The sequence below is a fragment of the Balaenoptera acutorostrata genome, chromosome 5 (assembly GCF_949987535.1).
Source record: "Balaenoptera acutorostrata chromosome 5, mBalAcu1.1, whole genome shotgun sequence".
Classification (NCBI taxonomy): domain Eukaryota; kingdom Metazoa; phylum Chordata; class Mammalia; order Artiodactyla; family Balaenopteridae; genus Balaenoptera; species Balaenoptera acutorostrata.
Genome location: NC_080068.1, coordinates 79462453 through 79488993, shown reverse-complemented (window position 1 = coordinate 79488993; position 26541 = coordinate 79462453). Strand labels below are relative to the sequence as shown.

At 36.5% G+C, this 26541-nt stretch overlaps 1 protein-coding gene across 1 annotated transcript in view; it reads right to left on the bottom strand.

Moving 5' to 3' along the window:
- The window catches only part of TMEM156 (transmembrane protein 156), a 51448-nt gene that overhangs the window by 7584 nt on the left and 17323 nt on the right, over positions 1 to 26541 (bottom strand). The window contains exons 2-5 of the mRNA XM_057546312.1: positions 20152 to 20421; positions 18925 to 19185; positions 15598 to 15717; positions 13378 to 13461 (exon numbers count right to left, since the gene is read on the bottom strand). Coding sequence (XP_057402295.1) covers positions 13378 to 13461; positions 15598 to 15717; positions 18925 to 19185; positions 20152 to 20421 — 735 coding nt within the window. The remainder of the gene's footprint in view (positions 1 to 13377; positions 13462 to 15597; positions 15718 to 18924; positions 19186 to 20151; positions 20422 to 26541) is intronic.

Genomic DNA, 26541 nt, shown 5'->3' with positions numbered 1-26541 from the left:
GAAAAAATTTAAGGTACAATGTCAAGTAGCAAGAAAAGAATTTTAGTTTGGAAAGTACAAACATTTCCTTCTTTGCATATTGTTGAAATATGTCCCTAAGAATAATATTAATAAATAACATCCTTGATTTCAGGGACAATTTTACCAAAAAGCAAAGTTACAAATTAGATGAACTCTAACCTGTCTTCCTTTGCTATGACTCTGTGACTTTATAAAATTCTTCTAATATTATCTTCAACTGACTTTAAATAGAAGGTAAAACTTGATGTCCACGGCTCAATGGTATCTCTTTTATTCCACTGGTGTCCTGGGTCTTGCTTTTCTAGTCTTTATATTGAAACTTGAGTTCTACATAATATACGTGGTTTTTTGCTTCACAGATGTCTCTACTTTTTATACAAAGCCCTGAACATGGATGGAAATGAGGTGACCTCTAATTTAAAGAGAAATTTGTGTAGTTGCTTCTTAAGAAGAGATATCAGAAAGGAAGACTTAAGTATAATCAAGAATATGACTCTTTTTTTCCAAGAAGATTATTAAACCCTGGTGTAGTTTACCAAAAGGGAAATCCTGTCAAACTTCTCTCAGAATGTTATTCCTTTAATTAGAAAATAATTTTTGATAAGAAAAACTTATTTTTTTGGATTTAATTTTCTGTATAAGAAATACATTCACCTGATTAAAAAATTTTAAACTATGAAGGGATATTCAGTGAATATTTCTTTTTACCCCATCTCCCAGGCAATCACTTCCCATCATATCACATAGTTCTTTCCCTTCTAGATAGTTGATAGGTAGATAGATAGATAGGTAGATAGATAGATGATAAATTTGTACTTTAATATATGTGTTATTAAAATGTTGTTTTTGTCATTCTTTACACAATTAGTAGAATACCATACATATATATCATGAATGATGTATCTTAGGGATCTTTCCACATAAGTGCTTCCTCTTTCCTTTTAACAACGTCCTGGTATTCCACAGTATGGATGTAACACCATGTCTTTAAACAGCCTAGATGGTGTTTGCTTAGATGGTGTCTAATCATTTTTGATCTTGTAAATACACAAGCAATAAACATTGTATAGATGCCATTTCTCTCCTATGTGAGTAAATCTATAGGATAAGTTCCTAGAAATAAAATTGCTGGCTCAAAGAGCTTATACATTTGTAACTTTGATGGTTATTGCCAAATTACCTATCATGGAAGTTGCACCAATTTTGCCTCTCAGTTTACCTTAGTAAAGTATGAGAGTACCTTTTGCCCCTTGCCATAGAGTGTGACATCAAACTTCTGGATTTTTGCCAATCTGATAGATGAAATTGGCATCTCAGTGTAGCTTCAACTTGCTTTCCCACCTGAATGAAGCTCCATGAGAGCAGAAATCTTTATTTTGTTTGGTTCACTGCTGTGTCTCCTATACCCAAGTGACCAATATTATTGGCACATAGTAAACAACAACAAAACATTTTTTAAAGAATTTGGTCTGAGTGAGACCAAACAACCTTTCATATGTTTAAGAACTATTTGTATTTCCTTTTTCTGTAAACAGTCCATTCTTGTCCTTTACCCATTTTCCTACTAGGTTATGGTCTTTTCTTCATCAATTATTAGAAGCTCCTTATATACTAGGAAAGGTTGCTTATTTGTGATGAACTGCAAATAACTTTCCCCCAATTGCTTTTGCTGTGTACATTCTTTTGCACAGGGTCAAATTTATTAGTGTTTTAGCTGAGTTTTGTGTCATGATTAGTTCTGCATTAGTTGTAAATGAATTCTACCATTGTTTCTTCTATTACTTTTGTGGTTTCATGTTTTCATTAAAATCACTGATCTGTATGGAATTTACTCCAGTATTAGTGTGGGCTCTAGATTAAGTAAATTTTTTTTCCTAGATGATTATTCAGTTGTTCCAACATCATTCATTCAGTATTTCTTTGTTTTCCTACTGATTTGATATGCCATTTTCATCATTTACTAAAGTCCTGAACTTTCCAATGTTTCATTGGATATTTTTATCTAGTCTGTACCAGTACCATAATGGAATGGATACTCCTCCTGTTTATTCTTCTATGTCCATTTTTTCCTGTCTACTATTGACAGTTTATTTTTCATTGGGATATGGAAATGAACTTGTTTATTTATTGATTTAGGGAAAATTGGCATCTTTTTATATTCATCTTCCTTTCAAGAACATTATATACCATTCCTTTTCTTCAAGTCATTTTTATGTCTCTCAGGAGCATTTTTCTGAAGTTTTCTTCAGAAAGATCATGCACATTTCTTATGAAGTTTATTCCTAATTACTTTATTTTCAGCAGCTGTTTTAAATGCAGTATATCTTCTAACTGGTTGTTGTTTAAATATATAAATGTTGTTTGACTTTTTATATTAATTTTGTACCCTGCCCCTTACTGAACTTTTCAAAGATGTTTTTAGGGAATTAGATTTTTTGGGTACATATCATATCATCTGCAAAATAAGTGATCATTTTACCTATCCTTTCCAACTTGTGAACCTTGTAGTTCTGCCTCTTATCTAATTGTGTTGATTAGTACTTCTAGGATAACTGTAGATAAAGTGGCAATAGTGAACATTCTTGAACATTTCTGGCTTTAGCTAAGCATGCTTTTAGTGTTTCCCTACTAAGCATGAGTCTGAGTTTTTGTTTGAGACAGATATATTTTATCATATTATGGAAGTACCTATTTATCTTATTTTTATTAGGTGTTTTTATGAAGAATGGGTATTGTATTTTGTCAAATACATTTTTTTTCATTTTTAACAACTGTATTGATATCTTTGACATATAAACATAGTAATTATATAAGGTGTACATACAACTTGATATTTTGATATATGCATACATTGTGAAAAGATCACCACGATAAAGCTAAATAACTTATCCATCACCTCCACATAGTTACCATTGTGTGTGTGTGTTGAGAAAATTTAATTTAAAATCTATCCTTATAGCAGATTTCAAGTATACAATACAGATTAAATAACACTTATACAAAATACCCAATTGTTTATACTTAGCATTATATCTTCCTTAATTTGTCTAAATTTTATATATTTTGCTTTTTGTGTGTGGTTTCTGGATTTTTAATTTAGATTTTACTATATGAATTATGCTTTCTGTAATTTAGTCTTAGGTGTTTTGATCGTTAGGTAAATTGTTTTTAATTTTACTAGTTTTACTAAAGGTTTACAAAATCCCTACAGCTATTGCTGTGAAATGACCTAAGCCAATCTAACCATGCACAACCCTTAGGTTCTTATCAGTAGATAAAATCAACTACCAAAAAGTTTGAGCATGGGTAATCTCACCAGGAGAAATTTTTCCTCACATACAGGCATTTACTAGGTATTTGTTAGCCAGTAGAGAGAGGGCAAGGACACAGCTTGGAAAACCTGCTGTATAGGCTGGATGTGAGTCCATGCTCCCTGTCACTTGGGCTTCACAGCTCACTTGGGGAGGACAGAACATACTCCAGAGGTAGGACTTGCTTAGGCTTGCAGTTGGTATCATGCAGCCAGGGACCTGTGCAAGGAGTTGGACGATTCCTAAAGTAGAGGTTACAGTGTTGGCTGGGTTCTCATACCCCATTAGTGCAGCCATGGAGCATTTTTCTACAATATTTTATCCAACTAACAAATCTTGAATGCCTCTAATTTCAACAGTGAACATACAATTCGGACTTTGATTACCACTAATTCTACTAATGAAAACTCATTTCTAATATTCATCATTCTACTTAGCAAAGTCTCTGGTTGATAGCTCAGAGCCTTGTGGTGTGTTTAATATTTAACTGTAACATCATATTATCTATGCTGAAATGTTTTAAATCAATTGAATATAGCATAACAGCTATATTTGTCTTTTTAAAATTAGAAGTAAATTTGTAGAATAAATAATGAGAAAAGTAGGTCTTCTAAGTCTTCTTCTTTTGTGCGTATAATCAAATACATTTTTATCATCTATAGAAATGATCCAACAATCGTTCCCTTAGATCTGTTAATATGATGAATGATATTAATAGATCTCCTAATGCTGAACTGTTCTTGTATTCGTGGAATAAGCCCCACTTGATCATAGGAGTGTGTGTATGTAGGTATGTATACATATTTTTTTAAACTGTGCTACTGGATTCTTTTGCTAATATTTGTTGAGGATTTTTGCATAGATAGACATAAGTAAGATTGCTCGATACTTTCATTTTAGACACAATCTTCCTTGGGCTTGAATATAAACGTTTATTTCATAAATAGACGTAGGAAACATCCTTTTTTTCTATGGTCTATAACAGTTAAAATACCACTGGAAATATCTGTTGTTTAGAAATTGTTAAAATTCCACTGCGTACTGCTCTTCCTGTTATTTTTTGAGAAATAACTGACAAATTTTCTATTTCTTCTATGATAATGGTTTTGTTTAGATTTTCTGTTCTTCTGATGTGAGGTTTTGTAAGTTTTCTCAGAAAAGTATCCGTCTTAACTAGACATTTTAAAAATTAAGGTAGCAACTAGTCTTTAGGGAATAGATGCCTTTTTTTTTTTTTTAATGAGGATCTTGAATCAGATGCGTATGTTTGATTGATTGATTGATTGATTGATTGATTTTGGCTGTGTTGGGTCTTCGTTTCTGTGCGAGGGCTTTCTCCAGTTGTGGCAAGCGGGGGCCGCTCTTCATCGCGATGCGCGGGCCTCTCTCGTTGCGGAGCACAGGCTCCAGACGCGCAGGCTCAGTAGTTATGGCTCACGGGCCCAGCTGCTCCGCGGCATGTGGGATCTTCCCAGGCCAGGGCTCGAACCCGTGTCCCCTGCATTAGCAGGCAGATTCTCAACCACTGCGCCACTAGGGAAGCCCTAGATGCCTTTTTGAGGCCATGTCCAGCAGACTCCGAGGGCCCTTTCCTTCCTATAGAAATGCTAAAATCACCACCAAAGTCCACATTTTTTCCTATGGAGCATTTAGCTGTAAAGAGTGAATGACAAAGCCTTCCTGACTGATTAGAGCAAAGGTGGGAAAACAAGACCAGTTTTTCCATTTTTATTTTATTGTTGGTAAGGACCAACCGCACCTATGAGACTAGATCTATCAGCCTTATCTGTGTCACACTGGAAGTTCCCAGGTGTCTGTGATTTTTGTCCTCTGAAATCTGTGCTTCTCAAGGGTGGCTGTAGCAAGCAGGATCTCAAACAGCCCCCAGATTCCCACCCCTGGTGTACATGGCAGCCCTCGTGACTCCCTTCCCTTGAGCGTGGGCAGGGCGGTAAATAGCATCTCATTCCGGTGACTAGGTTACACTAAGATGAAGAGCTTTTGCAGGTGTAATTAACATCCCAAATCAGTTGATTTTGAGAGAGACTATCCTGGGTGGGTCTGACTTAAGGAGGTGAAAGCTTTTAATAGAGAGACTGGGCCCTCCCTGGGGTCAGAGAGCATCCCTCCCTGGGCTCAGGAAGCATGCCGCCATGTCTGCACTGTCTATGGAAAGGGTCATGTAGCAGGGGTCTGCAGCTGGCCTCTAGGACCTGAGAGGGGCCTCTGACTGAGAGCCAGTTAAGAAGCCAGGGCCTTCAGTCTACAGCCTCAAAGAAAGGAATTCTGCCAACACCCTGAACCAGCTTGGAAGGAGAGCCTCCAGATGAGAGCACAGGCCAGCTCACATCTTGATTTCAAGCTTGTGAGTCCCTGAGATCCAACAAAGTTGTTCCCAAATTTCTCACCCACAGAAACTGTGAGATAATGAACATGTGTTGTTTTAAGCCCCTAAGGTTGTGGTAATTTGTTACACAACAATAGAAAACGAATAAAGTGACCAACAGAGCCTTGGCTTGAAAATCCCCAGAGGTAGTAATTTAAAATGCAGGTTCTAGGACCCTGCCCCAGATCTACTGAATTACAATCTCCTTTCATAAAGGCCCAGGAGCCTTTGATGGTTGATTCTGATGCACATTAAAGCTTCAGAATGAACTTACCATGAGAATAATTGTTTAGACATCTTTGACAAAGCATCTTTTTTTTAACTTTTTATCTTATATTGGAGTATAGTTGATTAACAATGTTGTGTTAGTTTGGGGTGTACAGCAAAGTGATTCTGTTATACATATACATGTATCTATTCTTTTTCAAATTCTTTTCCCATTTAGGTTGTTACCAAATATTGAGCAGAATTCCCTGTACTATACAGTAGGTCCTTGTTGGTTATCTATTTTAAATATAGCAGTGTGTACGTGTCAATCCCAAACTCCCTAACTATCCCTTCCCACAACACTTCCTCCCTGACAAAACATCTTTTAACCTTCCAGAATTCGAGATTTGGAGATAATTCTTTTTAAAGGTTAAAATCTCAAAAGAGCCTATTCATAAAACCAAATAATTATCAAAGAAAATTAACAGAGCTCTTTTGGTTGGAAAGCCAAACTGCTCATCATTTGCTTATTCATAAGGTTTGCTGATGTTTTATAGTACGGTATAACCATAATTCAGAAAGCCATTATCTGTCAAAATGACAGCTAGTCCGAAGTAGCTCTCTAGTGGTACATTATCTTCTATTTCTCCTAGTATCCAAAGTCATGTAAGTTACATGCTAATAGGAAAACTTCTGAAAAATTGATAAAAAAGCAAAAAGGTAGGATATCTTGTCATTTTTATACCTTCTTTAGAATAGCTAAAACAGGTGGAATTTTTTTTCTAGTTTTACACTGAGAAATAGGGTTTCTTTCAAATTATATTAATTCAGCAACACTAGTTAAGTCAGCAGAAGTAGTCAGAAGTATTTTAAAACCTCACAGAAGTCTTTTCATGAATTTGTCAAATCTCTAAACCAAATATTTCTTTGACTTTTTCCAAGAACCTTAGCAGAGCCTAAAAAATTTAAAAGAACCCCGGTCTGAGTTTTGACCTGGTTGAGTCTAGTGAACAAAATGGATTTCCAACAGTAGAAACTTTGATTAAAAATAAAACTCCATGCCTTAGGTTCTTGAATAAAGCCCCTATCATTCCATCCATGAAAATGTCCAAGTTGACCTCTGATATTTCTTTCTCTCCTTTTTAAAAAATGTTATCACTTTTCAAAATGCTTTATATCTATGTCATCTGGTATCTAACCTCAATTCATCTTTCCAAAGTAATTCTTGATTCCCACTTAGTAATGGAAACTTACGAGGTATTTTCTTCACTTTGTTCCTGATGATTTTCATGTCAAAGACAAGGTACATCTCCCACACTGAAGACACATCTAAACCTTCCCCATCCTAGTCAGGCTGTCTTGGCTGCTAAGGGAATTTGCGCCATCAATGTTTGATATTCGTTATCTATAAAAATACTTGTTCAGCTAAATTTTACTTGGTTATTAAATTGGAAAGCCAAAAAACAAAAGAGATTTAGGTATCCATACTATCTATGACCCTCTGTGACCTCTACTTTCCCAATAGTGAATTTATCCAATTTTGCATTAATTTATCCTTATTTGTCTGCCTCCTTATGTACAGAGATTGTATTTTTATGCATGGTTTTACTCCCCAGAACCCACCTTGGAGCATGACACATAATAGGTACTCAATAAATACATGTTGAATGACTGAAAGAATGTTATTTAACTTCTTTGTGCCTCATGTTTCTTAATAACATGGTGTGGGTTCAAGCAGAACAAAAAGTCAACTCTGGGGTGCCACCCAGGAATTTGGAGATAAGGAAAATAAGAGTGCCCTGTGAGAAAGCACTACTAAGTGCAAAACAAAGTATTTTTACTGGCATCTTTTTAAGCCCACTGGAGGGCCCTGCTCAGAATTTAGTAGGACCTGTGTGTGAACTCAGCAGGGAAGGGCTATGGATAGCTAAACTCGGAAGCGATGACCTTGGGCGCTTCCTTCTCTCCTTCGTACTTTGGGAGATTCAGCCATGACTCTTTGTGGAGACAATGGCAATAAATGTCTAAACTGTTACCCACAAAGTACGTGGTTTCCTCATAAGAGCCTCTCCAAAAAGGAAGGAATTCAATTTAATCGTCACAGATTGCTTCGGTCAAGACAGATGTGGACATTTTCAGATGGTTTGGTGATTCTTATTCAGTTCTCTAATCTGGCTTCAAAAAAACTTTTCAGTCTTATTTCTTCTTACTGTCATAGGAATGCAGAATTTCAATATTGCTATGCATCATTCTGACCTTTCCATCACATAAAAACACAGGCACTTTTGTGCAAGCCCAAGATAGCTAGTAGCCTTTTAGGGTTAATAGAACCAATTATGGTGGCTTAAAATAGATTTCCATTATTCAAGAGCCAACTCCCTACTATGTTCAAAGATCCATCTGTTATTTTTAACGGTGATCCTAAAACTACTCAGCTATTCCAAATCTGGCCAGTGTGAAAATCAAATGAGGATGGAAAAATAAATGACTGCAGAATTATCTAGAAATAGCAATTAAAGAGGGAAAAAAACCCTCCTTGAACAGACAGCTGCCAATACTCTGAGCCATTGACTCAGTTTCCAATTCATTCACACTGCAGGTATCCTTAATACTCCAAGGAATAAAACTGATGAAGTGTTTAACCATTCTCCTCTTGTTATTTTGGGTAGGCATTATCAAAAGTTATAATTTGGGGGGGAAGTATTTGAAAGGTCTTTGTAAGACAGCGGCAGTCATTCTTTCAACATAGACAGTGTAGAGTTGTATTTATTTAACAAATATTTATTGGGTACCTATTCTGAACTCTTACATGTTCTGTGCCATGAGCTGGGGATGCAGTGATAAGTATTATCAGATAGTGTCCCGGATCTCAAGGAACTAACTGGCTCATAGGAGAGACATCAATCAAATAATAACAGAAATGTAAAAAAGCAACAGTGATAATTGCCACAAAGAGAGATGTGTGATGTTACGAGGGTGTAATTTACCTGGTCCACCAGCTCTGAGACAACTTCCCTGAGGAAGTGTTAGTTAAGCCAAAATCAGAAGGACAGGGTTGGACTTAACTAGATAAAGGCAGGGTGGGAAAAGGGGAGGATTGCAAGGGAGGTGGCAAGGGAGGCCAGATGGTTCAGGCAGGGGGAGTCTGTGCGAAGATGGAGAAGATGTTTATCTGCATATATTTTATCATCAGTTTTTTCAGACCTGGCACAAATGGCTGTCACATAAAGTCATTCAATGAATGAATAGAATAAATCATCCTATTTTGCCTATAGATTCTTCACACTTTATGAATTTCCTCCTGCATGTAGAGTCACCCTCTGAATCTTGATCTATTCTGTAACCAAGCAGATGGCTATAACCTTTACTGTTTTATGAACCCCAATCTGTATTTTGAGTCTTAAATATTATAGTTAAGCAAGTAAAAATTAAATTTTCATGTTATCTTGCTTGGTTGCTAGACATCTGGCACCAGTAATTTATCTTCTCTTGGGCAGAAAATTGAAACCTGCTTAGTCTTTATTATGTTGGCCTTAAACACGTTGCAAATTATAATTTTACATTGCCACTAGTTTTATTTCGGGGTAATATATATTACTGGGTCATCCACTTCCTTTTGGCATTTAGCAATTCTCCTTCACAATGAATTTCCGTTTTCTTTGCTTTAAGAGCCCACCCACATTAAGTGCCAATGCTGAAATGTTACTTTGAGGATGCCTCACATTGTCTCACACAAGCTTCTGATACCTTACAGAGAAAATGTCTCATCTCAGTTCCCAGCGCTAAATGTAAAAGAGCGAGAAAAGTTTTGATCTGTGGTTTGAACCAGCAGGAGTAAACTCCCCAGTTCATCTTGCCATTAAGTGATGCACTGGAAAGTGCAGCCATTGGACAGAACTGAGTTTGAACCCTAACCCTGCTGGGATCTGGCAGTGGGTCAGTCACTTTAAACTCCCTTAGCTTCAGTTTTCTCACCAGGAAAAAAAGTGAGGTTCTTATGAAATGAAATCAAATGATGTGTGTGGAAGTACTGTGCACGTGGAAGGTGCTGAATGAGTTTGTATAGCTTAATTAGCTTCCCTTCTCCTAAGGAACTAGGAATTGAATCTCCTGAAGGGTGGTGTCAGCTCCGTGGAGGCGGGGACTGCGCTGTGGTACAGCCGCTGCATCGGCCATGCTTAGCACAAATTCTGGCCCATAGTCAGTGTTCAACAGATTTTGGTTGAATATTTGAAGGTGAAGAACTTCAAGTTTTAAAGATCTCACCATTTTTGATGGACAAAGTAGAGAGATGACAGGACTCCCTTGGCTGACCCATGCAGTGGAGGCTCGAATCCTAGGAACCTGGTGTCGTGCTTGTAGGTATTTATTTGCTGGCTGACCAGCATGTGGACATCTCAGGGGTACTCTCAAGTATGCAGGAAGCCAGAGGGGCAAGTATCTCCTCTCCCTGCCTCCTGGTACCCAGAGTACCAATCTGTGGCCTGCATTCAGTCAACCAGCTACCCCTCCTTAGGGCTTGCAATCCTGGGCAGTGATGCAAAGTTGCCAGGTGGTCAAAGGGAAGCTCTAGCAGCCCAGAGGGAGCATCCAGTGGTGGTGACACCAGCAGACGCATTCTCACCAGACCATTCCGATGGGGCTGTATTTTTGACTGCTTGGCCTCTCTTGAGTCCTGCATAAGCTCAGCTTGCCTAATGTTCCTGTTGCTTCCATGGGTTACCTACTGGTTTTCCAATAAATTTCCTTTCTGCCAAGTCAGCCAAGTTGGTTTCTATTGTCTGCATCCAGTAATTCGAGTCCTAGTACACTGCTCCTGCCCCTGGCCTTGGTCTCCCAATGTGGTCAACTCATTAAGCACCGTTTCTAGGGATGCATTTCAAAGTTACTTTTGCATCGTTCTCAAAATCTCTTCTTCAAGATTTTTTTTATTATTCTTTGATATCCTTAGCAATTCTACAAAGTGCATTTTATGTTCTTCAATGAAATGGAATTATGTTCCCTCTGAACACTCTTTGTCTCTACATTTGTTTTCACATTTCCCAACCCCCAAGATTCATTTCTCGTTCATCTTCTCTTTTTACTCAATACTCATTTCCCCTTAGGGTTTGTGCGATTTAATAAGCTTTTATTGTGCATGAACTACATGCCAGATATTATGCTAGGGACAGGGATCCAAAGATGAATAAGACAGAGTTATCACATGTGTGAAGAGAATAGTCGAGTGAATAAAATGTAAAATAGATTAATACCAAGGCAGGCAACAGAAGGTATCACACTTCCCCAAGCAAGGAAGAAAATATCGGAGACACATAAAAGCTTGGAATTTGATTCTGTATGATATCTCTTTCTACAGCGATGAGGCTTATTTACTCTATCGGTGTTTAACCTGCCCCAGTACATGCCAAGCCCCGTGCAGTGCCAGGGTGTTGGTAATCTCTCCTTATTTCTCTCTTATCTTTTTGAGGGTGTGAGTTATCTATAGCTCTGTGTGTATGTGTGTCACAGTACTTACTTTGCAATACATGAACAACTAGAGAGACATTCTGGAATGTACAGCCAGAGCTGACAGCAAGCTGCTCGGCTGAATGTGACTATAGTCACTGCTCTCTTTGAATTGCATTTTTTTTTCGCTCGTGTTACTGCTTCTCCCGAGAACCACGCTGGCACATTTTTTTTCCCTTAGATTCTCACTGCTGCCTATAATCCATCATTACAAAGAGAGGCCTTAAAAACAGCACTCGGGGAAGACATTATTTCCTTCCCATTTTGCTCTCAGAAAGAGCAACTTAGAATGGGAGGGGAAAATTGCATGTAGGTTAAAGGAATATATATAACAAGAAAGCATCTGCTTCTACCCCTCTTTAAGATGCTAAGCTTCAAAAGGCCTCTTGGTTTTAAAAAAGGCTGTCATCCCTTGGCCCGCTCTAAACATTAATATTATGTGCCTGGTAATAAAGCCAGAGGATTTTTTGTGAGAGCCATTAAAGGGAAAGGATGGCCGAGACAGATTTCTCTGGTGAATGAAAATCACAGGCTCATAAAAAGAACCTGTGAGGTTAGTCTTGTGGTTAGATAGTACTTTAAATTTGCGATTCCCCCGATTATATTGGTTGACGGGAACTGCTGACCTTTTCTCAGACGAGGCTGTGATGCTCAAAATTATGACTTAAAAAGAGAAAGTACCAGAATTCCTAAGGCAACCAAAAGCCCAGCAGCACCAGGTTGAAACACACCTGGTACATGAACGTCAGGGTACTGATAAGAGGGGAGAACAGAGGAAATGCAATTTTCTCCCCATAAAAGTTAATTTTGCCATTTGAAACCGCCCTATGATATTTATGTCATTCATCAAACAAGATTGTCACTGACCCCACAAAATTTTCATCAACATTCTTCACATTTAGCTGGTGTCAAATGACTACTTAGCTAATGCTTATTATTAGCCATAGGTTAATCATTTTACTGCTAATTATGAGAGTAGAAAGTCTAAATTTTTTTTAATTGAGCTCTTTAGGTGCACCCAACCCAATTTTTCCTCACGCTAAGGGTGTGAGTACCTCCTAGTTTAAATAACTAAGGAAAGTCTCAGCACAGTTCCCAGTGAAATGCTGTGCAAATCTCCATGTGGTTACAGATGCAGCTATGGTGAGCGCTCGGGGTTTGTTCGGTTTCCTTCCATTTTTGAAAACCGTTTACACACCAGACTTGAAGCTCCTTATCTAACTTCTCACAGAGTACGAAGGCACCCACTCCCTGGCTGTGTGCAAGGAGCTGTGGTAACATTAGTCATAATTCTGTGGTTTTCAAAGAGTCAAGGACGTTATTTCTCCCTGATGAAAAAGAGGCCTTTGCCCACGTTGCATTCTCTCTCTCTTTCTTTTTAATGCGGTTTGACAACTTGAATTCAGAAGGTTTCACAATTAGAAGAACGAGATCGAACCACAGCATCTGTGCTCACAGCCCCCTTAGCTGCTCTAATTAGGATTCCCTTATTCCATTTCTAGTTTTCAGGAGAGGACAGGGGACTTTTTAATTGGGGCTATTAGACGTTCTCTTTGTACAATGACACCCTCTGCTAAGCGAAGGATCCAGCAAAAGCCATGCCCACTCTGCAATTACTTCTTGCAATTCTGAGGAATAATGGTATCTTGCCTCATTTAAAAATAAACCTGAGGCTTATTCCTTATTGCTTTCTCTCCTCTGCCTACTCACATGAATTTCTTCTTGCCAATTAAACCAACTTTCCATTATTTAAGGAGGTAGTTTTGATCATAACTGTCCCCTGATAATAAGACATATTAAACTAGATTTCATTTGCTCACAGCTCCTTTCTTCCAGCTACAAGACTAATTTAAATGAGCTCAGATCACTCGATCTTATGTTTACTCAATAGTGAGTGGTGAAGTGTTGGAATTTCATAAGTGGTACTCTGCATGTCGCAGAACTCACCTGAAATAACCTGCATGTTCAACGTTCGCAGTTTCTCAGAATCACTTCCTCTTAAGAGGACAGATGTAGGTTTGTATTTATGACCTATTCCAAGAAAAGAAGTTAAATATTTAGATGATAAGCAAGCACATTCTTAATATATATTCCCCATGTTGGTTCCAAGGATTACCAAGGAAAATGGGCCATTCACAGCAGAGCCTTGAGTAACAAGACATTAAGAGCCTTTTCTTATTAAGTTATTTTCCATTAACAAATAGGTACTTTCTAAAACCAGTGGCTTCTCCACTGCCATAAATGCCATTATGCATCTCTTCTTAAATGCAGAATATTATTTACATTATTACATACAATAAATATGATATACAGAATATTTGATGTATATTTAATATTTAATAATGTTTAATGTCATAAATGGCATGGTATTTTTCACTACTTCATATGCTTGGATTTGCAAGGCAAGCTTTTGAAAGCCAGTAAGCCTGTCATTTAGGTAGATGTTCATAAAAACTTAATGTCACTCCCCACTATTGATCTCTTTCTAGGCATTTTTTTCTATCTGGCTTCTATCTCTCTTTCCTAATATGTAATCATTTATAGAAAAACAGATCAAGAAACTCAAAACTATGCACTAATTGCAAATGACACACATTTATTTAAAATAATATAATTTTCAAAACTAGAAAGACCCTGGGTCTTAATTCTGTCATTTTATTAGCTGTATTACTTTGGACAAAACACTTAATCTCTCTGAGGCTCAGGGGTTTTTTCATCTATAAAAAATGAAAGGAATAGCACATACCCTGTTTATAAACTTCGAGAATCTAGTAAAAATCTCATGAAAATGTTCTGAAAATGTTTATTCTACAAATATACAATGCTGATGATGTTATTAACCAATGCATTTAGGGCCTTATATACTAAGGTACCAATGACAAGACTTGATATGAAACTGCTCTCAGAAATATCTCCAACGAACACTTAGCCAAAAAATTAACGAAACTTTCACTCAACTCTACAGGCAACCACTCTTTCTGCCTACTGAAAGGACTAACACAGCCTTGCCTGGCAAAGAACACAAGAGCCTTGGGAAATGCTACACCAGCACAATGCTACTATCCTTTATTGAGAACTACTAGGCACTGGGCACTGTGTTACACTTCTTATGCAATCTCTTTAGTTCAATCCTTACCTCAGCCCTTGTGGGAATGGTGATTATTCTTGTTTTACAGAGGAGGAAAGGGACACTCAAATATGGCAAGTAACTTGCACAAAGTCACATAACTAGTAAGTGGTAGCACTAGGGTTCTAACCTAAGTCCACCTGACTCCAAAGCCTAGTCTTGTAATGACACAGTTTATCCTGTCTTTAAGAGACCAACTACTCATATTATAAACTGTCCATCAGGTCTGATATTCAGCCAGTATCTGCATGGGTGCATGCCCGTGGAGCCAGTATGTGCATGGGTGTACACCAGAAGGGTCATGTATACATGCTCACACACCAGTAGGGCCAGTATATACATGGGTGCACACCAGAAGGGTCATGTATACATGCTCACACACCAGTAGGGCCAGTATATACACGGGTGCACACCAGAAGGGTCATGTATACATGCTCACACACCAGTAGGGCCAGTATATACATGGGTGCACACCAGAAGACCATGATAGTAGTTGACAGTCAATGTCCATTCTGATAGGTGGATGCCCGTGTTATACTAGTTAATTCTTTTTTAATATCATCCCTACTTCCTGATTTCCAACTACACATTTTAGTGCTTCACAGTCAAAAATCTACTGTCCCCCCCACACTTATTAAAGATTGACTCCTGCTCATCACCTAGAGCCTAGAGCTCAAGACCTCCAACTCCGAAATTCTTTATCACCACTCCCTATTCTTCTACCCATCTTCTGCCCTCACTTCCACCAAGCTCTGCTCAACCTGCAGTGCACCAACTCCTTCCAGTTCACGCAGCCTTTCTTCCCCTTCTACTCACTTGTCTGGGCTGGAGAAAGACACATGAAAATCCTGGAGAGCTGGCCCTATGTCTTACTTATGCTTATGTTCCTTGGGTTACCTGGAATCACCACTTACACACAGTAGGTGCTCAGTTAGTGGTAAATTGAACTAGAAAAAGAAATTGAACCTACAGATAAGATTAGGAGTACCTTGATACTAGATGAATTCTCCCAAAAGATGGATTTATTTTTCAATACTTACCCTGCCACTTCTGCACTCTCCTGTGGGCTTCAAGTATTTTGTAGATAATGAAGAGGAGCAAAAATATAAAAACTAATAGAACCAGAACATACCAAGTGATCTTCATGGAACAAATAAAATCTGCAAAGAAAAATGTACTATAAAAATACGGTAAAATGATGCAGCAGATAAGAGGCAATATGGTGATGTAGCTGGCTTCTACTATATATTCTGCCCATAACTGAAAAGTTGAATATATAACCATCACTGTTACAAGGTCACTTGCTTTCCTGAGTTCTTTCCTAACATATTAAATGAAGAAACATGACCAAGTGGTTTCCAGGGATCCATTTAGTTTCAAAATTCTAGGATTAATTTCACTTTCCAGTTATACTGATGTTAGTTTTGCTATCACTGCTATCACTAGGTTAAGACCACAACAAGCAGAGTGCCAGAATCAGAGCCATTTGTGATTAACAATTTGGACCTGGACCAAGCAGCCAAAAAATGTATCCTCAAATCAACAAAGATGCAGTGTGTAAGATGAGGATGAGGAAGAAAGGGAAAGGCAAAGAAAGAGGTTGGATTGAGGCATATAAGAGACCAGGGTAGATGATTAATCAGACCTTCTTTCCACAGGGGCTCGCATGGCAATGATCAGATCAAGTGCATGCATTAGTTAAACATACAGTTACTCTCGCCTAAATTTAATAAGGATACAGGTAAAAAATCGCTCATTCAAATGACAGTGAGGCAACATGGAAGGAGAGTCACCATCAGCAATAGCTTGGCACGATATTCTTTCGTCCCATAAACACACACTGGCCAGCAGACTTAAAGCAGGAATCAGTGACTTAAAGGAGGGTGACTTCATTATGTCCAAAACACAATTGTCTACTGACTTTCTAAGCCATCCTATGTACTCTCTTCCTTGTATGCAAAGCACAGCTAGTACTTATTCAACTTAGCAGGATATATAACTTGTTAATACCTTTAGATGACTGCTCTTTTGGGACTCATGATCTGGGTACCCCTTTTACAGGTCCCCCACTCCATAAGCAGATGTACATTAAATAGGCAGTGAACATTTATTTAGAGAAGACACTGAATGGAGAAGATAGAGGTTGACTGGAATGGCAGCACTCAGCCTTCCTAACATCATTCCATACTATTTAGACTTGCATACCTCACTCAGCAAAATAAAAGCATGCAGTTAACTGGCATAGAAGATGTACAGTGCCAGCAAGAGTCAAGGTGGGCCCAATACCAAGGTATCATGGGCACTGATCAAGCTATGAAAAAAGAACCATGCATTCACCAACTTTATATTACAATAGCAGAATGTACACAGTTGGGGCCAAGCCAGCCAGAACACCCACCAAAGCACCAATGAGAACACAGATGAGTGTATCTCCCTACATCCTATGCTGTCCCCCTACTCCTCGTCCCTGTAGCCGTCTTGGAGAGGAACAAGGGGAAATGGACAGAAATCTGGAAAAAATCTAAAGAGGTGGATTAAATTATTTTTTCTGAGTAAATTTACCAGACTGGTCTAAATTTAGTTCCCCACCACCACCACCCTCCAGTAGATAGGACTTTTAAGGGAGATCAAATTAGTCTTTGCACAGCAGAGTAAAATATGAATAAATTTTTAATCTTCTACACATGGCAAAGTAGGTATACTTTTTCCCAAATACAAGACTATATATTTGCACTACTATGTCTAAAATAGATAGCTAATGAGAACCTACCGTATAGCACAGGGAACTCTAGTCAGTGCTCTGTGGTGACTTAAATGGGAAGGAAATCCAAAAAAGAGGGGATATGTGTACATGTATAGCTGCTTCACTTTGCTGTACAGCAGAAACTAACACAACATTATAAAGCAACTATACTCCAATAAAAATTAATTTAAAAAAGACTACATATTTGTACACCTCTGTTATCTTTCTGATTTATGGACCCATAAAAGCTGTCAATTACTACTTCACTTTGACTGGAATTTATGATTTTTTCCATTAAAACAAAAATTAATTCTCAAAATAATGAATATGGTAATGCTTATTTTTCCTTCATGTTTTAGAAGATATAAAAAGCAATTAGATAGATACATAAATGGACACTGAAACAAGTATAAGTTTTGAATATATATAATCTAAACCTCTTTATCTTTCAGATTTCATCATAGTCTCCTTCTCTATGTGGTCTTTTCAGAACCTCCAACCTCATTCCTGAGCCAGAGGGAATTAACCCCCCTGTTCAGCTTCTCAGATCCTCTCCCATACCCCCTACACATACGCACACCTTGAAATACCCCTCTAACTGCAGAGACTGTAGGGCCTTGAGCAAACTAACTCACAGGATAAATTTATTTGAAGTCTTATATTTCACTTTAAAAATGCATGCATATTATATATTTGTGTTTGCTTTAAAATCAATATAACATTTTAAAATAATTACCTCTAATAGAATTAAAGCTTTAGAAAAGCATTCTAAGGCAATCTGAAAGGCTTCCTTATGTCTGGAACCTCAGAAAACACAACAAGTTACTCTGCCATAGCACCTGTCCCACTGATTGCACTGACTCCATTGTTTTACATCCATCTATCTCTGTGTCTCCAGTGCCTGGCACACTGATTGGCATACAGCAGGCACTCATTAAATGGTTATATCATAAAATGCTCTTCAAGAGTAGAGTTTATGGGTCAAGTGAGGGTACCCTGCTTAGTAGTGAGGATCAATTGTGTTAATTCAGAATAGGGTGACTAGAGTGTTAATCAACCTTAAGCAGAATTAAGATATATGTAAGTTTTATATTTCAGACTCCTACCTTTCCCTCAGAGTCATCCAGTGACTCAAAATGCTTAATCTGTACCCCACCTATCTTCACAGCAATACATCAAAAATCCCTTTAATTCAGGTCCGTTTCTCAGCTCTAAGAGAGGACATGTTAAATCAATTCAAAATTTAATAGCACATCACAATGTATATGTATATTTAAATTTAAAAAGAAATATCATCCTTTAATACACAAGTGTGATAGTGTTACCTCAAGCACAGCTAATAGGCATTCCCAGAAGTTATTCTGGGGCAGAGGGTCTTTCTAATACCCCTCAGATCACAACCCATAGACATCTCCTCCACCTCTGAGTACAGCTGGGCTCCACAAAAAGCACATTTTGAAAGAAAAATAAACAGATAAAGGGCTAACATTCTTTCCAGCGTTGCTATTTCATCAATAAAATTCTTCAACTATTTGACTTTCAATGCAGTTAATGTGATAGTCCTTACTTAACTTTGTGTCTATATTCCATTCTCCTTTTCCCTCTAATTTCCTTAAAAACTTACTTTTTACATCCATTTCTAGGTGCAAAGAAATATTTATACAATTATTCGGGTGTTCCATAATTCTACAAGTATGGTTTATATCTGTTTCCTTGGTTGGATCGTCCTCTTTGATTGCTGACCTTCTAGTGTGGGTTTTTAGATTACAGGTAATGTTATATTCCTCCAAGTGGTCAACCATAGGAGTTACAGTGAAGTTAAAATGTTGACAAGGTGAATGAAAATCATTTGCCTTCACTTCCGTTGATCCTCTCATGATAAGAACTAGAAAGAGATGAAGAAAATGTTATTCACAAAAAACAGTAGTACATAGTAAGAAAACACATACAACTCAAAACTAAATCCCCTCCTTCCTATACAACAAAAAAGAGTAGAAACAAGAAGATACCAGCACTAAAAATAACAATTACAGTGCTTACATTTTTTAAAAGAGTGAAAACTAGGTGAGTTTGAAATAAAATTGGAGCATCTCAAAGAAAAAGAAAACATTTCCCTGATGACTTGTGGGACAGATTTTATTTTCCAAAATGGTCACAACAATATTTCCCATCCCACATTATACTAGTTTGCTAGGGTTGTCATAACAAAGTACCACAAAATGGGTGGCTTAAACAACAGAAACATATTGTCTCACAGTTCTGGAGGCTACACTTTCAAGATTAAGGTGTTGACAAGGTTCCTTCCTTCTGAGGGCTGTGAGGAACAATCTGTCCCATGCTTCCCTTCTAGCTTCTGGTGGTTTGCTGGCAGTCTTTAGTGTTCCTTGTCTTACAGAAGCATCACCCTGATCTCTGCTTTCATCTTCACATGGCATTCTCCCTATGTGTGCATGTCTATATCCAAATTTTTTTTATTCATAAGGATGCATCAAGGATTCAATGACTCCTTGGGGAATCAAAGTGTGATTTTATATGAGAACCTGCAAGTTTACTTAGACTTTTTTCAGTACTTTTGAAGAGAGCTTGCTAAATAATCCTTTAACCATTAAATGTACATGGATTATAGTGGCATTTTGATGTATTTTAAACATAGATTTTTTTATAAATCAAAGTAAACCAAGAACAAGTTATTATACTATCTCAAAGCCTGTAAGTCACTCATTAAGCACCACACGGCTGAGTGTTCCAGGGCCACTAGACTTAAAATTGGGATGTATTATTAATACTTTTTTAACAGAATAAGGTTATTTATCCTTGATAATTTTAATTCTCACTTTTCTTTTGCATTTACCTTTTGATGTTTGTTCCTTAGAAATAAAATCCATGTTTCCTTTGGACTCGCAAGCTAAACATGAGGAGCACGTTTTAAATTCACTTGTGATGTCTTGGCAAATCCTGGTGAAGTTTTGAAAACTGGAGTGATTTACAAAGATTCCCATAATAGTCTGAGTTTCTCTTATTGGTTGCAGAAAAGTCACGAAAGAAAAATTTAAAGAGGAGAATGAATAGGTGAAATTAGGTTGTAAACATACTTCCAGGCACGATAGCTCCAATGTGTTTCCTATAAAGGAAAAAACAAAACAAAACAAAACAAAAAACAACTTTCTTTACTGTAAAATTTTGAGGTTTTGGCATTCAAATGAATACACAATAAGCTCCCAGTTTTTCTTAGGCAGATTCAGTATGTTTCTGTTTATCACTGACAAGACTTTGTTTTCACATGAATTAACAATATCGAGTCCATTTAAATATTTCTTTTTAAAAATTTGTCAACATTCCCTATTAATTTTCAGAGAAGAAAAGTCCTGCTGAGAAGTTCTTTGAAACCCTAGCATTGTAACCATTCTCTTTTCTAGGAAAGTTTTAATGGACAAACCTTAGTTTCCTCTGAATCCATCTGTTCCCAAATAGAGGCTCAAGTGAATTGCATGGAGTTGAATAGGGAATAGAAAACTTGAACAGTATCTCTGTATTAGTTTCTGAGGGCTGCTGTAACAAACTACTACAATCTTGGTGGCTTAAAACAAGAGAAATTTATTCTTTTACAGTCCTGAAGGCCAGAAGTTCAATGCCAGTATTACTGGTCTGAAACCGAGGCGTCCCCAAGACCACACTCCCTCTGAAGACCTTGCGCCTCTTCCAAATTTTGGGAACTGTTGGCATTCTTTGGCTTGTGACCACATCACTCCAATCTCTGCTTCCATGGTCACATTACCTTCTCCTCTGTATCTCCATCTTCTACTCTTCTGTCTGTGTCAAATCTCCCTCTGCCTCTCTCTTATAAGGACACTTGTGATTAGATTTAGGTCCCACCGGGATAAGGCTCAGGATAATCTCCCCATCTCAAGATCCTTAACTTAATCACGTGTGTAGAGACCCTTTTTCCCTATAAGGTAACATTTATAGGTTCCCAGGGATTAACACCTCATATATTTGGGTGACCATTATTCAACCTACTTGAAATTTAATCGGATGGCATCATAATTTTTATTTTGGTCTGAAGACAAATATCAGATTTGGAAATAATGGCATAATAGAAGGAAGACTGAGTTCAAAGCAAAAGACAAAGACTCTAGTGTTAAAGCTGTTATTAGCCAAGATACCTGAATAATTTACTTTGTCTCCACAAGTCTCATTTTCTCATTAGCAAAATAGAGATAATAACAAGATCCTGCTAACCTTGTGGGGTTATAGTAGCATCAAGTGATATATATGAAAATATTTTTGAAAATTGTTCAAATGTATATTATTAAAATGCAAACCCATATTCCAAAGTAAAAATGTAAAATTCATCCTTTATTTAAAATAGGATTATGTAAGATTTAATCCACATGAGTAATTAAAGCTCACTATATGAAAATTGGGAATCCCTATGTAGCAGTAATGATAAACTAAGGAATAGATAACCTCTCTTTCAGATATTCTCGGTTTGACAGTCATTTCCTAGCATGAGAAAATAGCTGGCAAGCTCAGTTCCACATTTATGTGGCTTTCGTTACCATTTCTCATAATCATATGGGGCAAAATATATTTTTTAAATTTTCTAAATAATGTGGAGCACAATGAAAGAATTACTTCATTTTTAAGAATGATTACTCCTAGTCATACATCTTGATTCAAACATAAAAGAAAATCAAACTATTGATTGATATTAAAGCACATTTTTTACTTGTTGAATTTGTACTTTGATAGTAATTTCATAATTGTTTCGTTACTGATGATTATATTTTTTTTATTTAACAAATTAAAGGTTCATTTACCAGCCCTCTACATTTGAAATTGCTTCTGTAATAATTCACATGTAATTTCCAGCTATAAACACATTTCATACTTGAGTTGCTATAAAAGTTTTGGGAGGTAGAGATTGTATTTTAGTCAAATACACAATTTTGTAATGTCTCAATATATTTGTAAACAAAGTTGTAATCAAATTAAAACTAATTTTTAAAAAAATTGTCTTCAATAATAATGTCCCAAAAAGAAGATAGGAATGTACCATTTGATAGAAATCTATAATCTGTAGATTTTTTTGTATTACTAAACACATGAAAAACTTATTTCTTGCCATATTTCCATTTTTCTCACTGGCATTTTTCATCTTATGAAATTTTCAACTTCTTGAATTTATATTCTTATGTTATGACCTAGAAGGGAGATAGAGAAATTTTTACTGTCAATATTGCAGTCTTCTTATCCAATAAGTGACAAACTTGGCTTTCTAGAATTGTTGAGATATATCCTTTATATTTGGCTATGAGGTCATTTTATGATGGTTTTTAAATCTTAGTTTTAAATAATTCAATTAGGAAAGAAAGAAATACAGGACATACCCTTCCCCAGTATAATTTTAAGAAATAAATGAAGTCTACTCAATCATTTTTGTTATCAGGTGGGCTGTATTCTCATCTTCAAAAACAAGGATATATGAATTTAACTACTGCCATTAATATTGCTGAGAGTCAGACATCTAAATTCTCACTCCCAGAGATAGAAATGATTCCAGAATTACTCCAGTACTAAGACTGCAATCTTTCAAGATAAGGATATAGAATACTAAGTAGAATTAGGAAAATAAGTTACAGTATAGGACAAATGCCCAAGTCAATGATTTTTTCTTTTTAAAGAAAACCAAAGAGTAAGGTTAAGCTGTCTTTATTTTCTTTTTTAACTTTTATTGTAAACATATATCATATACAAGCATATATTAAATGTATTGTTCCAATTAAAGAATAATAAAAATAAACGAATGCCCATGTATCTATCACACAGATTAAGAAATAGAATACTAGCAACATCTCTGAAGCACCCTATCCCTCCCTGTCCCTACATACTCCTTCTTTCCCAGAGGTTAAGCACCACATTGAATTTTGTTGCATTAGCCTACTGTATACATATATATGGACTATATTGTAGGTATTCATCTATGACTTGATTTTTTTACTGAATATGTTTTAGTTGTGTTGCTACACATGGCTGTAGTTAATTATTTGTGGCACATTTTGAATGAATATACTACAATTTATATATCCATTCTTCTGACAGTGAGCATTTGGGTTGTTTCTATTTTTGCTGCTCTGGATAATATTGCTATGAACCATAACTCTCATACATTGTTGGTAGGAATGTAAAATAGTACAACCACTTTCGAAAACATTTTTATTTTCTTTAAGTTAAACATATACTTAGCACGTGACCCAACAATTCTACTCCTAGGAGTTTACAAAAGAGAAATAAAAACATATGTCCACACAAATACCTGTACATGAATTTTCATGGCACCTTTAAAATTTATAATAGCCAAGAACTGGAAACAATCCAAAAGTCCAACAACTAGTGAATATATAACCAATTCCTGACATATCCATAGAATGAAATACTACTCAGCAACAAAAAGGAAGAAAATGCTGATACAAACAACACGGATGAATCTCAAATGCATTATGCCAAAGGAAAGAAGCCAAACACAGGTGACTATATACTAATATGATTCCATTCATATGAAGTTGTAGAAAATTGAAAACTATATAGATAGTGGGAGAAGGGTTCTTCTGCAAAGGAGAAAGAGGGACATTTTGGAGGTATTGGAAAGTTGTATATCTTGATTGTGTTGATAGTTACATTGCTGTAAACATTTGTCAAACCTCAAACTTTACACTTAAAAATGGCAGCATTTTATTATATGTAAATTATATCTCAATAAAACTTATTTTACAATAGCGCTACTATGAATATTCATGAACATGTCTCCTGATACACAAATACAGTAGTTTCTCTAGCATACATATTGAATGAAATTGCTGGGTATTCAGTATGCACATCTTTGATTTTACTAGAAAATGCCAAATCATTGTACAAAGCAGTTGGACCAATTTAATCTCCCACCTGCAGTGTATAAAAGTTTCCCATTGATGCATATCTTGGCCAGCACTTTACAAGTTTTGACAATTCAGTGACTGTTAAATAGAATCTCATCATGGTTTAAAAGTGTATTTTCCTGGTTTTCCCTACTTTTTCTATTTTTCCATTTTTCCAGTAGGTTGTTTGTCTTTTTCTTATTAATGTTTAGGAGTTTTTAACTTTCCTTTTTAAAATTTTAAGAAGTTCTTTACATTTTTTATCAAGATATCTTCTCACAGTTTGTACCTTGTCCATTCATTTTCTTTATGACTTTTTAGTTAAAGGAAGCTCTTAACTTGAATGTATTGAATTTATCAATCATTTTCTTTACAATTTGTGCTTTGTGTCTTGTTTAAGAAATTCTTCTCCTGGACTTCCCTGGTGGCACAGTGGTTAGGAATCGCCTGCTAATGCAGGGGAGATGGGCTCGAGCCCTGGTCTGTGAAGATCCCACATGCTGCAGAGGAGCTAAGCCCATACACCACAACTATTGAGCCTGCGCTCTAGAGCCTGTGAGCCACAACTACTGAGCCTGTGTGCCACAACTACTGAAGCCCACGCACCTAGAGCACATGCTCCACCACAAGAGAAGCCACTGCAATAAGAAGCCCACGCACTGCAACGAAGAGTAGCCCCCGCTCGCGGCAACTAGAGAAAACCCGTGTGCAGCAATGAAGACCCAACGCAGCCAAAAATAAAATAAATAAATTTATTAAAAAAAGAATCTTTCTCCTTTAAAAAGATCTTCACCCACATGGTCTTCTAAAAGTTTGGAAGTTTTGCCTTTTATGTTTAAGTTCTTAATCTATCTGGTATTGTGTACAGTATGAAGTAGGAAACCAGATTAGTTTCTCCCACATGTGACAATCAATTGTACTACCAATTATTAAGTAGTCTATCTTTTCCCCACTATCTGTAATGACATCTCTATAATCTATCAAAGTATCCACGTATGTATGACTGTGTTTCCGGGTTCTCAATTTTGTTCCATCAGTCCATTTTTCTATCTTGGCAAAGATATGTTACTGACTTAATTACTTTTGCTCTGTAAAGCTCTTATATCTGATAGGAAAAATCTCCTCACCTTGTTCATTTTCTTTAGGAACATCTTAGCGATTCTTGGCCCTTTGCTCTTTCCAATACATTTTAGAATCAGCTTACTAAGTTCAGTGACGAACCCAGTTGTGATTCTGACTTGAATCTCAAAATCAGTTGGAGAAAAAAGATATGCTACTGAGTTTCTCTTATCACTCATTTATTCCTTTCTTTCTCTCTATATAGGTATTCTTTGATATCTTTTAATAAAGTTTCCAAATTTTCACCATTATGGTCCCATATATCTTTTGTTAGATTTCCTCCTGGCTACCTTATTTTTTATTGCTATTGCCAATAGTATCTTCCAAGAAATATGTTTTCTGTTTATTAGTGGTACATGGAAATACAGTTGACTCTCGGATATCAATTTTATTTTTTACCACTTTGTAAACTTCCTTATTAATTTTAATTTTTCCTATAAATCTTTGGAGTTTTCTATGCAGATATGCATGTTGACTGCAGATAATGACACCTTTATCTCTTGCTTTTCAATCCTTATACCATTTATTTCTTTTGCTTGTCTTAATGCACTGACTAGGACCTCCAGTACCATGATAGAGGTGTTGAGAGAGGACATCCTTGCTTGCTCCTGCACGCTTATGATGTTCAACGCTGAGAATGATGTATAATCATTTTTAGACATCCCGTTTCACTTTAAGGAAGTTCTCTTCTATTCCTAGTTTGTTAAGAGTTTTTAATTATAAGGGCTGTTGAATATAGTTGAATGCTCTTTCAACAACTATTGAGATGATTATATAGTCTTTCTTCTTTAATCAGTTAATACAGTGAATTACATTATTAGATTTTCTAATGCTAACTCAATCTTGCATTCCAGGAATAAATCTAATTTGATCATTTTTATACATTGCTGCAATCAGATTCTTAATGTTTTGTTTAAATGTTTTTTACCTATATTTATAAATGAGATTGGCCTGTAAAGTTTTCCTTTTTGTCTTTGTTGGGTTTGGATACTAAGATATACTAGCCTTAAAAATAAATTGGAAAATGTTCCCCTTTTTCTATTTTCTAAGAAGGTTTATTATAAAATTGCGCTTATGCATTGCATGGGGAGATCAGCTCGGTGCTTTGTGACCACCTAGAGGGGTGGGATAGGGACGGTGGGAGGGAGATGCAAGAGGGAGGGGATATGGGGATATATGTATACATATAGCTGATTCACTTTGTTATA